Source organism: Poecilia formosa, unplaced genomic scaffold, assembly GCF_000485575.1.
Source record: "Poecilia formosa unplaced genomic scaffold, Poecilia_formosa-5.1.2 Scaffold190, whole genome shotgun sequence".
Lineage (NCBI taxonomy): Eukaryota > Metazoa > Chordata > Actinopteri > Cyprinodontiformes > Poeciliidae > Poecilia > Poecilia formosa.
The window spans coordinates 1,207,475-1,223,852 of NW_006800129.1; the positions used below are offsets into that span (position 1 = coordinate 1,207,475).

General features: G+C 36.6%; 1 protein-coding gene across 1 annotated transcript; it reads left to right on the forward strand.

Annotated features, from left to right (window-relative positions):
* Positions 1–4,613: 4,613 nt before the first annotated feature.
* On the forward strand, positions 4,614–16,054 carry LOC103147816 (polypeptide N-acetylgalactosaminyltransferase 6-like). The gene is made up of 12 exons (XM_007566344.2): positions 4,614–4,778; positions 5,226–5,391; positions 5,780–6,230; positions 6,343–6,515; positions 8,604–8,753; positions 8,917–9,151; positions 11,161–11,278; positions 11,840–12,040; positions 12,132–12,263; positions 12,394–12,495; positions 14,012–14,161; positions 14,324–16,054. The coding sequence occupies exons 3-12, from the start codon at positions 5,803–5,805 to the stop codon at positions 14,444–14,446; spliced, it is 1,812 nt and encodes a 603-aa protein (XP_007566406.1). The 5' UTR covers positions 4,614–4,778; positions 5,226–5,391; positions 5,780–5,802; the 3' UTR covers positions 14,447–16,054.
* The last annotated feature ends 324 nt before the right edge of the window (positions 16,055–16,378 follow it).

Genomic DNA, 16,378 nt, shown 5'->3' on the forward strand with positions numbered 1-16,378 from the left:
GCAACGATTTCACAATGTAACATTTTCATAAAAACTGAGAGTAGAAATACAAAAATATTACTGCTACTTAAATAATATATTGATTATTACAGTTATAATAATGTTACCCAGAACATTATATGTTTTTTTTGTTGTTGTTGTTTTGACACATTTGATGCATAAACGTAAGTAAAAAAATATGCAATAAACGCCTGCAAAATTTAGCTGTCGTTTTCAATGCTTATTGAGCAGAATGCTATTCATTTGATTGTTTTTGCTCTTTATGGAGAACCACAAAAACAACTAAATGATATTAGCTGGTTAGTTATTGTATTGTCCAGCTGCTTTACAGACACTTTTAGCTTGCTGGTTGTACTTTGTGTGCAGAGTTGCCTTAATGAGGGCAAAACGTGGCGCATGTTTAGTTTCCACATCAGCATCGTCGATGTTTTTTATGACCAGAAATATTTCCAAACTGCCAAATTTGTCTTGCATTATTGAGGAGCAAGAGGTGGGAGAGCAACACCAGTGCTACTCAATTGTTTAAAGTTTGAGCGGAAGCTGTAACTTTTTAAAAACGTGTCTGCTTACCCTGCCTGGTCCGCTGACATGAGTCAAAAATGAAGAAGGGCTTTTTGAGAGTTATTTTAGCCAACCGTTTCACCGCCAACGCAGCGTCCTCGTTGTCTCCAGCAGCAAACAGTTGATCTCGTTTGTACCAAAGCCAGCTCAAGCAGTCTTGTGCTACTGGTCTCTCCTGTGCAACGGAGGCCTGGGTGTGTTGGAGACGCAACCGAGATCACCAACTCTCACACAAACTGTGACCAATGACGAGCCTAAAGCGGAGAGTTTATAGAATGGACATGAGTTCATAAAGATGTTCATTGTATTTATTCTATTTCTACTAGCTGTCCATGGACTTGTGTTGATTGTTAACTCTTGGGATGCTTTCAGGGGAAACGGGAGCCGGGAGGAATGTGTTCCCCATACTACTGAAACAGTGTTTTTGCTCAGGCCCGATGAATCCTTCTGGTTTGTTTTCTTCTTCTTTTTTTTTGTTCGTATTTTACCTGAGTTGGAGGAGTTGAAGGGGGAGTGTTTTGCTCAGTTGAAAAGAAGAGTTGAAGACTATGACAAAGAGAAAAATAACATTTCCCCTTGAAGAAAAAAAATAAAATGTAAAAAAAGTACTTTTTTTCTCCGTTAGTGTTTTTTTTAACATATTGATTGCTGTACATAAAATTTCTAGTTCCAATTTTTTTTATTTCTACAACTAAAAACTACAAAATAAGTTTGCATTATAATTAAAAAAGTTTTGTCCAAGTTATTAAACACTTTAGAAAAAGTAAGTAAATTCACTAAGTGAAAATATATCTAAACTCAATTATGAAATATTAAAAATCTGTTTATTAAAATAAAAAAGTGCTTTCCTTAAGTTTACTTCATCATAGAAACTTCGATTAAGCTGCATCATTTATGTTAGAAACATTACGAGGAATCAAGTGTAGCTGCAATGATTCAAACTCTTCTGGCTTCCCTGAGAAATACAATATTTCCTTTATTGTGTATATAATTTTTATTAAAAAAAGCACTTTGTTACAATATTTAATATAACTCCCATTTTTCCATTTTATGCAGGTTTAGCCCATTTCCACCACTTTGCAAAAAAATTAAATTAAATAAATTATCTCAGTATTTTTGGGTTCTTTTTTCTTTGGATTGGGTTTTTTTTTTTTTTTTTAACAGAGTGGCAGAAACGGGCTTCCAAAGTTTTGCACAAAACCACGATTTTATTTTTTATTTTTCTTGTAATTAACCCGACTTTCCTCTAGGGGTCACTAGTGCCACTAAAGCCTACAGAGAATCGGTGTTAAAACATCAAGAATATATACAAAAAAATACACTGATCAGTCATAACATTATGACCACCTCATCAGGGAATACTGTTTCCATATTGAAAGGTCTACAAATTTTTTAGCAGTGTAAGCTGTAATATATCAGATCAGACCACAAAATCCATAAGTAGTTTTGTTCCCTATTTGAAGCAATGCTGCCGATTCACCGCCGTTCCTTTCTCGGATCACATTGAGTAGGACTGAAGCTTTGGAGATGCTTTCACCTCCGTCTAGCATTCATAATTTTTCTGAATTTTCAGTTGATAAATACTTTATTTATCCCAACGCAAAAGAAAATGTAATTGCTCATGTTATCTGAATTTCTTGAGCTCTTTATACAGCTCAACTTTTTAGAATATTGTCACCAGCATGTACATTTTGTATTTATTAGAGATTTAACAGAGTACTGTTGTAGCACGTCTTATAGTACACAATTAAAATAGTGTACAATATTCATTCGTTTGAGCAATTATTTGTTAAATATATGTATTTAAGGCCACATTTTGTACTTTTGATTTGTACTTTTGATTATCTCAATGAGGTAAACCCAGTTAAACAAAGGTTACATGCACACATACAAACACATAAATATAAAAAGAGAAAACCCATAGGAACAACAAAGCAATTAAATTTGATTCATTAAAATAAGGTTGAAGAGTCAAAAAGTTGCAGGCTTTTTGTTGTTTTTTTTAGCGTGTGCATGCTTCTGCTTCATGAAGCTGAGGGAGCTCAGAACAGGCAGAAGTCTCGGTGTGTCAAGATCATTGTACCAACGAACCTGGGAAAACAACAGATGGATTATACCGACAGAGGCCCAGACTGGTGGAAAAATGTATTTATGTGTTATGATACTCACCTTGTCATCTCGCTGGATTTTCGAGGAAACTTTTGGCACTGGGTCCACGGTTCAAAGCTCATGTGTCTCATCCATCCATACTGCTGGTTTTCTGTCAGAGGCTTTACATACAGCTGGTTGGGGACTGGAGGACAGAAGAGGCTTTTAGTTTTTGTTACAAACTTCTACAGGAACCCATATTTTAAAGTGTGCTAGCTTACGCCTGGGTGGTTGAGCCTTTTTCACCATTTCTGCGTATCGCTCATGACTCCCTTTATGATCCTCATTGCTGTAGCAAGGAGGCTGCAGTCGTACTTTGGTCACTTCTTTATTTATGACGGGTCCTTGTTCTTTAGCCAATGGCTGAAATTCTTTTCTGACATTAAAACAGTCATCTAAAAGCAGATATGTTTCAACAGATGAAGCCAATCATTACAGTGACTTAGCTCTTAAGCTTTTTTTCCCTTAAAAATCATTTAAAAGTGTTTTTACGTACTACAAGGACAATTTGCTGAACTCAGATTTTTATGTTCTACTCAATCAGTATAAAACATTGAATTATTTAATCAGTAAAGTACTTCTATGTTTATTTATTCTATTTATGTTTTTTAAAATTCATGTCTTTCAATGCGTGTCTGTCTAATTATTATGGCGCTGGAGTTTGACACTAGTTTTAACTTTTAAATAAATTTCTGCACTTTAAAAAAAAAACTTAATTACAAAACGTTTTAACTGAATGCTGAGGTCTGCTTTGACTGAGGTTGCAGCAGCCATGATAAATGTAGAGTTCAGCGCAGCTAAGGCTTAGCCTAGCTTCCTCTCACCTTGAGACGGAGGGACTCCCCGGGGATTTATGAGCATATTATCACCGATTGGGTTTTGATAACCCAGGTGGGTCAAGCCGAAGAAAGCCATATGCGTTACGGATCCTTTATCCAGTCGACGTCCTGTTCACAACACCTAGCTTTCAAAAATAACTATAGCTTTGTTTACGTGTTACCTTGGCAACAAACCCCGCCCTCATTAAGCGACGAACGACAGTAGATTCTATCTATCTATCTATCTATCTATCTATCTATCTATCTATCTATCTATCTAGATAACTAACTGCAATATGCAAAAGACTCACTTAAAATACTAATACATTGAATATTGTTTTCTTGCCGAGACTTTGCTTTTTCATTATCTGGCTTAATTAATTAATTAATTAATTAATTAATTTGCATGACAAATATACAAGAGGATATATATATTTTTTTTTTTGCTTTTGTAATGCAGTTGTGCTGCTTTCATAACTCCAATTTTCACTCTTACACTATTCTTGTTAGTTTAAAAACCTAATCCTTTCTTCTCTATTGTTAACAGGTAGATTAAGGAAAGTGCTGCACATCAATGAATTCCTGCTCATGCAGTAAATACATCCTAAAACCCCATTAAAGTTATACAGATTTTTAAGAGAGCCACTGTGCAATAAAACATAAAGTTTCTTCCAAATGTTGTGTTTACTAGCCTTTACTTCCAAACTTTCAACCTATTATTATTATTATTATTATTATTATTATTATTATTATTATTATCTGCAACATTACATTTACAGTTTAAGTCTGTTTAAGATTGCCAGAGTCAAGAACTTACTCCAGTTCTGTCACTGGGTGGGAGAACTGGTGCACCCTGACCGGACAAGTCGTCACTCTAACTCAGTGAAAAACTAACCCTGGTCCTCACCGCCTCCCTGCTCTGCATGCCTTAGATGTGCCTCTATTCCAGAACAGCTGATTCAAATGATTGCATGATGACCACCAAGTGCTACAGAAACCTGTTAATCACCCAGAGATACAATTCAGGTGTGTGGCAGAAGGGAAATACCTAAAATATGCAGAGACAGGGCGGAGGTGAGGACCAGGGTTGAGAAACACTGCTCTATGTTATTAGCAACACAGATACCCACATAATACCAAAACACATAACAGACAGTCATGCATGAACACAATGAAATCTGCAGAATGGCTCAGTTGTGTTTCTCTTTCGACTGTTGGAGGAAGCGGCAGAGATGAACCCAGAAAGGAGATGTAAACTCCAGATAAACTACCTCTTAAACAATATTAGAAATGTAGAAACTATGTTGTTCCCTTTTGTTTGAATTAAACTTGGCTTTTTATCTGACAAACATGTTTTCAATTTATGATAATGATTAGTAATTTTTGGCTGAGCTCCGTCCTGCTTATCAAACACTGGAGTCACTTTGATTTATGGATTAACCTTTGTAAGTTTGAAAAAATCATCATGGCTTGATTAGTTAACAATGGATTGGTTTGTATTATTGTTTTTTCTTTTATTCTGCCGTTTACCTCAGACAAACATTTACTGAGAAATCCTGCAGAAGGTGCTCTTAACTCTCATTCCTCTCCTAAGTAGATAAATGTGATCCCACAAGAAATGCAACTTAAAAGTAAAATGGAAGTTAAAAATAACTCAGCCGAAGTGAAACCAGGAATAAAGAACATACTTCTTGGCAGTCTCACCGCAGCTGCTTGACTGAGTCAGATGTTTTTAACCGGTCTGAGCGGTTGCAAAGGGTCCTTGATGCACACTGATCCAGCTGAGCACCTGTGCACTTCATTGTCGGTCTCTGTAAGACGTGGGAGGCAAACAGGACAACACAGAGAAAAATTACAGCAAAAAGTAAGTACTTTTCTCATTTAATAAAGACAGTGTTGTTGGTTAACTAGCTCAGAAACACAGGTTTGCTAAAGTTATTACTTTTCAAACTATATTTGTAAATGAATGAAGGATCTTCCAACAAATGATTACACCAATGCTTGGACAGGACTTAGTGTTTTATTTTTGTCTTGTTGAATTAGTTACCTCATTCTGTCATTGTATTGCTGTTTAAATAAGACAACAATAACTTTATGAATAGTCAAATATCTTCAAATAAAGGAATTAGTTTTTCCAAGCATGACGTAGAGAGGGTTTTCCAGACTGCAGCTGTTGATCTGGTGAAATAACTATTTAAAATAATTTTTTTGTTGTCTATAATGTTGCACTTTGTTTGTTTTTCTCTTCTCAGGTCCCCATCGCTCTCTGAATATCATGCATTTTTATTTGCTTCGACACAAACGCTCAGTGAAGATAGCATTCTCCAGTTTTCTGTGTTTGTCTTTTATTATGCTTGTCTACATGAACTACACAACAACGCCACATTCCCCTCGACTTCCCAAGGGAAATGTGGGGAAACTCAGAGGATCCATCCCTGTCCAGACCACCAGGTTTACAGATTCCTCTGTCCACAAATGTCCTCCTGGATTTTACAGCAAGCAGGAGTTCAGGCCTCACCTTCAGAGGCCTTACCAAAATCGCTGGGAACCGGGAGCAGGCGGCAAGCCATTCGTGTGGCGCTCTATGACTGCTGAGGAACAGAAAGAGGAATCAAGTGGTTTTAAGAAAAACCAGTTCAACCAGTTTGCCAGTGATCGCATCTCTCTGCACCGGGATCTGGGAAAGGACACACGGCCTCCAGAGTGAGTTTATCTCAGGAGAACATCGTTTCTTGGCGACATCACCCTGCAGGCAAGAGATAAATCTATGCGTTGTTTAAAAGCTGCCTCTTAACTTCCAGTCTGGCTCTGACAGCTGCCTGAAGCAGAAGTTTTTGAGATGTCCCGGCCTTCCAACCACCAGCGTGATAATAGTGTTTCACAACGAGGCCTGGTCCACTCTGCTCAGGACGGTCTACAGCGTCCTGCACACGGCTCCTGCTGCTCTGCTCACAGAGATCTTACTGGTGGACGACGCCAGTACAGACGGTGAGTGAGATCACTGATAGTTAATGTTGCATCTTAATGCTTTCACATATATAGTGTCCTAGAGAAAGTATTCACAACTCCTCAACTTTCCTTTTTCACGAGGGAAACAAAAACGTATATGTATTTATTTGGGATTTTATGAGAAATACCATCCCAAAGAAGCAGATAACTATTGAATCTAAGGTAAATGATACATACTTTATGGGGTTCTTTTTCTATTTTTATGGTTCCCTTCACTAAAAGTGTTTGTTGCCTCCAAAAATCACAGTGTGAGTGAATTGATTTCACTTGTTTGAGTCAACCTCACTTTAAATCTGGTTGATCAGTGAAGGTTTCAGAAGTTTGGTGAACAAACAGCTGAATGAAGAAAACAAAAATAAAATGAATACATAAAAGTAATGAAGACCAAGGATCACAGCAGACAACTTGGGAATAAAACTGTGGAGCTTTTCCTAAACACTTTTCATCGATGACCTGAAAATGGAAAGAACATAACTGCAAACCTACCAAGATCTAACTAACCACATAATCTGAAAGGAGATTATTGATCTTGAAGGGGCATGAATAATTTTGCAAGGCATTGGATGTATATCATTTCTTCAGAAAGTACTCTCATATTTCAGAGAACAAAACATGATGAAAACTGAAATTTACTGCTTCTGCATTGAGTTGGTGTACAATGTGGAAGTGGGGAAGGAATTTGTCCTCATTTGTTCTGCTTTAACACTGTACAGTTAATTACAGTATTAGTGTCTTTATCATGCTGATAGCCACTATGGCGACTAAATGCATGACTCATCACATCCATAATAAGGTCCAAAGTGAAAGGTTATCTGGAAAATTATGCTCTGTTTATTATTAAAACCTAATCTTTTACAAACGGTAAAGTACTTGAGTGTCTTGTTGCTTAAGATGGAATTTGTGTTTAATATCCTGCTGCCGTCTTTATGTATTCATAAATGTACTTCTAGGGGAAAATTCATTAAGAAAAATTTCCATCAAGACTCAAAGCTGACAAAACTAAGAGTCTGTTTCATAATTAAGAAAAGATCTAGTTTATCGTTTACCTCTGCAGAAAGGCCTGCTTACTGGAACACTTACAAGCTTGTATGAGGTTTTTGCAGCCAGCTGAGGTATTTTTCTGCAGCTGGTGATTAAAACTTCACAGGAACTCAACCATCTGAACGTGAACCTAAGACTCCAACTGTGGAAACTCAGCATCCATCCACCCTTTGTTGTTACCTGCTTAGTTTGAAAGGGTGAGACTGGCGCCTGTCTCCAGCAATCTTTCAATAAGAGGCGATGCCAATTATGTCACCTGTCCATCGTAAGGAGAGAAAACTATGTCCATACATGCTAATACCTGAGTCAGTTTTTAGAAACTGACTCGGGTATTGCTCTGGTTTACTGAGAGGAAACCAGAGCATTCAGAGAACAGAGGATATGCAGGACGACCCCAGGCCAGCATTTGAACCCAAGACCTCTTTGTGTCGAACCAACTGTGCCACCATGTGTCAATGGAGACAGAAAAAAAGACAAAAATGTTTTGAATTTTAAAATTTTTAAGAAGAGATTAGACGAGATGTGGCTGGTGTTGCCAGTGGCAGTTTCTGCGACTTGGGCAACGGCCCAGGGCGCCATCTTGTGGGGGATAGAACTGCCTCTGGGTGTTGCCCCAAAATTCAGTGGGAAAAGTTATCACAATGCATTCACCCACTAAGTACACTGTTTAAAAAGTCTCTAATATAAGGCAAAATACTGGAAGCTGTAAATCTGTATTTATATGGTAATTTTTTGGCAACAACAGCTACTAGTATTTTACCTTAAATTTGAGATTCTTTTTTTCTTTTTGCAATATCAAATTAATCTGTGATATATTGTGTTAATTACATTTAGACATTTCAATTAAAAATCTGAATAAGTATTAAATTTAAGTGTTCATAACATTTATCTGTATTCAAAGTGCAAATATGCAGTAAATCACAACCCCTCGAACTTCAATGTAACTCCAATATAAAGACATGCAAAATGCCAGATTTTATTAACATTTGCCATCCTTCAGCTCTAATTTTGTATTTATGTCTTCAGATCTCTTAAAGACTCCACTGGATGAATATGTGCAGGGGCTGCGAATAGTGCGAGTCCTGCGTCAGAAGGAGAGAAAAGGCCTGATCACAGCCAGGCTGATGGGGGCTCAGGCTGCACAGGGGGAGGTCCTCACCTTCCTAGATTCCCACTGTGAGTTTGTAGTTTTGTTGTTTTTTTACATGCAGAGGACAAATGTTTGGCTTAGCAATGTGTTTGGTTATTGCAATAGTATTTCTATGCAGCAGTATTCCATATAATAGCCAATAGCTTCCAGCTAGTGAAAAAATGTTTCAGTTTTCTTTTTATTTCACAGGTGAATGTTTCCCTGGCTGGCTGGAGCCTCTTCTGGCTCGAATAGCTGAAGAGCCCAGAGCCGTGGTGAGCCCAAGAATCACGTCGATCGATAATCACAGCCTGAGGTTTCACAAACCAGTGCCTGAACTGCAAAACTACAGCCGAGGAAATTTTGATTGGAGACTCAAGTTTGGATGGGAACGTGTTCCAGACGAGGAGAAGAAGCGCAGAAAGAATGAGACATACCCTATCAGGTAATTACAAATGGATACAAAGAAAGAAAGTATAAGTTTCCTCAAGTTGTAACCTTTTAAGAGAAAGAACAATAAATGCACACTATCAAATAAACTTGATAGGGACAAGTTTATTTGTCTTGATAGGGACAAATAAACTTGTCCCTATCAAGTTTATTTGATAGGGACATAGACAAACTGAACAAAAACAGCAGTTCCAGATTTTTGATCTGTTGGGTTTCCTTAGATAAAAACTTTGAATAATTAATTGAGCATACTGTACTGATTGATAACCAGGAATAATAGGAATGTATGTGTGATTAAAGTAAAACAACTTTTTTGTAGTGCAGTAAGACAATATTTGTAGTGGATTTGCACAATATAAACAAAAGCTACGTTCACACTGCAGCCTGAAGAGACCCAAATCCAAATTTTTGTCAAATCGCATTTATTTGCCGTGGCCGTTGTGGTTCACGCCACACTTCCAAATATATGCGACCTGTATGTGATCTCCAGTGTGAACTGCAAACCCGCATGCGCAGTAGAGGGCGCAATAACGTCACACATGACAGAGAGCGTGCTCAGCATAGACATAAGAGAAGACCCTACATTGGCCGCTCCGGCGCAGGAAATACGGCGGCCATCTTGGAGCGGTCGTCCCTCCTACTTTGCTCAACCAAAACAGCAGAAGATGCCTCAGCACTGAGGGATATTGTTCGGATCGATGGACTATGGATGTGAGGTCTCGACAGACAACATTTCACAAGTAAGATGGACATATTATTGTGTATATATTGTGATTAGAATATTACTTTGCTGTATTTATGTCCACCGGCGAGATACCAGCTAATATTAGCTACAGTGCTTGGTGTAATACGGGTTCAGCCCCGCTATGAAGGCTAACTCAAATTCCGTAAATCTAAAAAATTAATTATTCTCTAACATTGGCTTAGATTATCTGACACAAGAGCCTATATAAGAAATGAAACAATGTAACATATATTATAAAACTTATATTATGTGTTATAACATTCACCAGCAAAGTTTACAAAGTTGGTAAATGTACATACATACATACATATAAACATGTATCCAATATATATTATTCAGTATTAATCATTATTTGTGTCATTATTAATCATCATTTGTGTTTGTATAGTTATATAAATGTATTGATATTACTAAATAATTTATTAAATAAATTATGAACGGCTGTGTGCTTTGTAATATGCTCTTCATACATCGATATCAGAATATTCCATTCCTATTCTATTGTTATAGCCACCAAGCATATTTAAATATGCTGAACTATGTATTAACAACATACTTAAACAATACAATTGTTTATAAATGTTGCTTTGATAGATGTTTGAATATGGTTTCCAGTAACAAAAAAGTGTGTTATGACCGATTAAATGCGCTGATACGTCATTGTGCTTGCTAAACACATAAAGCTGAGTGGAGTAGTGTACTGCTTCAAGATGGCCGCCCTAAATCTCGTCAGCGACAATAGGCGAGAGCGGTCCATGAGGCGTCTATTCTTATATTGTGTCTATGGTGGAGCATATCTTAAGATTTTGAAGTTGCCGTCCGACCGGAGCCTGCTGGCTCTTGTTAAAGTGCTAAATATATTCATATTATAATCTGAATATATAATTCATATTATAGTCCGCCATGGTTGTTTTTTTTTCCGCTTGCGCCTATCAGAATAGTCGGATGAACGCGACCTGGCCGTTAGGTCAGTCACATTTAAATCGGATACCCAAGTGGCCCGGATCGTATTCGAAAAAAATCCGTCCTGTGTTCTTCAGGCTGCCATGAAAGGACAGATATGGGTCGAATTACGTCAAAAAAAAAAAATCGGAATTGGGTCACTTCAGTCTGCAGTGTGAACACTGCCAAACTGAATTTAATTATTTTCTAAGTGAAAAAGAACTCTGCTCATACAATGAAATTTCTCAATAGATTAAGTTTGTTTTTGAATCTTAAGTAAATATACTGTGACATTGCTGCTTTTTCAAATTTTATAGAACGCCTACCTTCGCTGGTGGCCTGTTCTCTATTTTGAAATCCTACTTTGAGCAAATTGGATCCTATGATGACCAGATGGAGTTCTGGGGAGGGGAGAATCTAGAAATGTCTTTCAGGGTAAGAAATGTACATGAAATGCAGTGCAAACATATTCATACTATTTAAGCTTGTTAACATTGTTCTATATTCTACAGATTAGCACAAGTATTGCATATTGGTTAAGTGAAAGGACCCTCCTGCTGGCTCTGATAGGTTGTTTTTGACAGCTGTGCATTTCTGCAGATGGCTGTAGAACCACAGAGAGGAGTCAGAGGGGCTCATTTTTTTCACAGATTATCTGACTTGTATTATACTGTCAAGACATAATGACATTTTTAACAAATATGTAAAAAACACATTTTTATAAAAGTTGTACTGCAGCTTTTATGGGTAAATATTTTTTTTAAAAACAATGCACCTCTTTTCCTTCCACTTGAGGATTATACTAACTTTCCTCTGTCACATTAATTCAAATTCAGAAATACTTGACCTTGTAACTCATTAATTCAAAATTACATTTTAACAAATAACATTAAGATTTATGATGTGAAATAGTTCAAGCGTCATGAATACTTTTGCAAGGCACCACATGCCTTGAAAGGTTTTTAGTTAAAGTTGCCGGGGTTTTTTATGCTGCAGGTTTGGCAGTGTGGAGGCCTATTAGAGATCATTCCTTGTTCTGTTGTCGGCCACATTTTCCGCAAGAAGAGCCCTCACAGGTTTCCAAATGGAAGCACAATCATCCTCCGCAACTTGGTTCGTCTGGCTGAGGTCTGGATGGATGACTACAAGTGGATCTTCTATCGCGCAAACAGAAGGGCTGTCTCCATTTTTCGAACAGTAAGAATAAATAATATCTTGAAATTAAGCATTTTATTATTGCCATTATTCACATAACCTTGCTGTGTATATGTTTTCATTTACTTTCCAGGATTCATACGGCGATGTTTCTGAACGCCGTAAACTCAGAGAAAAACTTAACTGCAAGAACTTTTCTTGGTACCTGAACAATATTTACCCAGAGGCGTATGTCCCTGAAATCAGGCCCATCATCTATGGACAGGTACCTACTTTGTCTTCCAGCCATTTGTGTTTTACAAAAATATTTGACTGCATTGTTAAAATGTTGTCAAGTAAGGTATTCAGATTCACAAACCTCACAGTTCATCATTTTGTTGTTCATTATAATGAAGTTAAACAACACTGGTTACGGCTGCCGGCTGGATGTGGGAAAAGTCAAAAACCGCTGGAAAGAGGGCCAAATCTTCAAATGTAACAACCGAGGCGAAGCGCAGGTATTGCACCTTTGGTCAAATTAGCCTTTCTAAGGCAAGATCCCACATTATAATTATTTTTAAAATCTATTTTGAGCTCTTTGGAGTTTATCAATGGAGTCAAGTTTGTTTTTGCATTTTGTGGGACCATTGTTTTTGTCCGTAGCTACAGTAAATGCAATTTCAAATTGAAAACTACGAATCAAGGTTTTGTGAAAAGCGATGCCAAACAATAATAAAATAGTGCTCATGTACTTCTTATATACTTTTAATAATATAACTAGACAGACATTTTCATTACTTTCTGTTGGTTTATTATTGATAGTGGACAGCACCTGAGGATGATATATGAAAGTTACTGGGGGAATAGTAATCTAATGCAAACTATTCTGCCCTTTTATTGTATGAAATTATAATGTTTGTCCTGTAAATTGATTTCCTACTTTATCAACCATCAAGTTAGTTTAGATTCAACATGCAACCACCTCCTTCTTCCATTTGGCATCAGTGTTTTAAACAAGGCTAGTTCTTATGCAGATATTTAAAATGCCATAAATAAACCAAGCTTTCATTGCAGTAGCAAAGTCTCACGTTGAAAAATTCAAAATGACATTTCATAAGGCTGGAACATACCTAAAGAGGGATATTTGAACGATGTCCCAGATTATCAACCGTCCTCTGTTATATTCTTCCCTTCAGCTATACGTTTTCTCCAGGATTTAGGTCTGGCCTGATACTGAGTCGGACATGGAGGAAGGCTGATTCACTGAGTAACCTGTGCTGATTTGGTCTTCAGATCATTATTTTGTTGAAAGACCCAATAACAACCTATTTGTAGTTTACTGACAGAGGACAATGGGTTCTTTGTTAAAGGTATTTAGTATTTCAAAGAGTTCATGGTGACAGTCACTCCAACAAGGGCCTATCAAATCGAATCAGCCCCAAAACATCAAAAGCTCTCCATGTTTTATCAAGGCACTTGAGGTGCTTTGCCATATATCATGCCTTGATTGACCAAAGCACATGGTTGCTTTGCTTTAGCAGCATTTAGCAAACTTCACGTATTTGCATTTGTGATGGTGGGTCAGAAAATGCCTGGAGACGTCATCCAATTATAATCATGAAGACTTGGTGACCCTGAGCTACTAGTGTTGCTGCAGTTGTCTAACAGTTTTTGGAGACTATTTACCTCCTACCATCCTCATGAATGAAAATGATGGCTCACATAGGTCCTTATCCTTTCTTGATTGTCATGTTTTCAGTTGTTTTTTGAACTTTTTAATTTCTGACCCGAATATAGACATGGGTTTAATTTAGACCAGACATCTGCAACCTGCGACTTCAGAGTCGTATGCAACGCTCTGGCTCCTCAACCAAAATTATATAACTAATAATTTACATATAAAGATTATGGGACAGATTTTTTCACAGTTGTTTTTGTTTGGATCTATAAATAACCTCATAAAGCAGTTTAAAAACATTAATAATGAAAGTGATTATTTTCTTCATCTAAATGTTATGCGTTTTTCATTTCTAGTATTTTGAGTATACCTCCAAGAGTGAAATTCGACTCAGTGCTAGCAATCAGTTTTGCTTGCATGCCAACTCTGAAATGGCTTTGGTTTTTCTTGAGCGGTGCGACTCGAAGGGAAAAGCGGCACAAGAGCAAATCTGGATCTTCACAAAGGTGAATTAATGTATTTCCACATCATCTTAACCTTTTGCTGTTACAACACTGGCTTTGTTGCAAAGGGAAGAAGAAAGATTTCTATTTCCTCATTCTTGCTGCTCAGTTGTGCGCTTCTTAAATATTCAAAATGACATTCTACATTTTTTACTGTTTTGGCAGAAAAACCAAATGAAGAACCCTTTATCAGACAAGTGTTTGACAGTCGTCGGTGGCAACGTAATTTTGTCTAAATGCAGATCCACCTCAGAGAATCAGGGCTGGGTCTTCATCCGACCGAAGTAAGAGACTTCGAGCATGTGGCCTGACTCTGCTACCAGTGTTTCCTGAATAAGGTTTAAACATAAACAAATTAGGAAAATGGATCCAATGAATCAAATCTTTGTACTGTGAACAAAGATGCTTATCCACGTCACACAAACCCAGAGGCTGTTATCTAAACATAAAATGTGTGTGTTTTTTTTTTTACTTATTATTTTACTCAAAGTTGCACAACGCCTTAAGTAGAACCTGACTTTAGGCCTCATTACAGGTTACATTATTTATTTAAAAGATAGAAGTAATTAAATTACTTCTATTACAAAATGACCAACAGAAATAACAATGTTATTTCTGTTGGTCATTTTGTCTTTCATTCATGTCTGACTTGCAGCATATTTATGCAGACTAATTTCTTTTGAACTTTTTATTTTATTTTAAACTCTTTTTCTAAACCTATTATGAGATTTAAACTAATCCTTAATTTATATTGTGCCGAGAGGCCCCCTACTGGACTGGAGTTCCTCAGCAGCTTAGTTTGTATTTGACTGTGATTGACTCTGTTAATCATATTAATTACGTTTGAATTATTATGCCCTGTCTTTGTGAAGCACTTTGTGATTTTCATTTTTAAAAGATTGTATATTTAAATTAACACTTTAACCATCTTAGTAAGTATTGCTACGGAATACCTATAATAGCTTCAAACTGGACTTTAGTATTTTTCACCACGTGATGGTAGTTCAGTCCTGTCTCCTAAATAAAGTTGTATGAGGAATATCTTAAAGCCACATTGAAAAAAAAAAAGAAGTCTTACAGTTTAACTTATTTGAGTTGTACATAGTATGCATTTATATATATATTTATAAGAGGGCGAGTGGAAGTGGGGGTAATATTTGTTTTACTTACTTTTAAGCATTTTGTTTGGAATAGTGAGCATTTGAAAGTATGAACTCAATATGAATGGGTATGCATGAAGTTTAATATTTAAAGTCAAGTGTATATATATGTATATATATATATATATATAATATATGCAAGTCATTGTAGCTATGTTTTGACCAACACAATGAAGTGGTATATTTGTACTTTGCATTGGTTAATTTATTTAAAATGTTTGTATGTATGCATGTTTGGGTACTTTTATTACTTCTCTTTTATTGGGCTGACATTAATATGGGTTCAGTTTGAAATCAAATTATGTATTTTCCAAATTCTTTGTAAAAAAAAAAAAAAAATTAACAGGAACAACCTATAATGTCAGGAAAAGTTGGAGGTTGCTTGGAGCATTCAACGTGTCTTGGAAACCAAACCAGCCAAAGTGTTAACAGATTGTTTATACCTGCAACTTTTATTATATTCAATGAACTTGGGAGTCAAATTAAAAACTAAACCAAAGCATGCTTGGCAACCTACAACTGTCACAGTTGGAATATTTACTTCATAAGGTGCTCTTATTGTTTTAATGACTGGGAACTCAGGAAATCTGATCTACAGTTACAAAGATATCACACCTCAGAATGGTCCACTGTTCACTTTCCAACACGGCTGTTATGTATAAAAACATGGGAAATGTTGCAGGTATAAACTGTTTATTATGTGGGCTTTTTCTTATTAAACCACTGTGGACACAAAGTATTACTTTGGCTTAGAATGTGTGTGTGTGTGTTTTTTGCCACGTTTTAAAACAAAAAGGGGGTACAGTATCAATTAAATCCCACTTGTTTTTTCAACATTCACATTTTTATATTCTCATACTGAAGAAACTGCTTTAACCAACTTGTGCTACATTTATGTAAATATAGGTTCTGGCTAAGATCTGCTCTAAAAAGAAAAAAAGTACCTTGTAAACATTATTTTTAGAATTGTCTCCATACTCTAAAAGAGATCCCCAAAACAATGTGGGAACAAAGCTGGACCTATCATGGTGGTGCAAAGTTACTGAAATACACCGAAAAC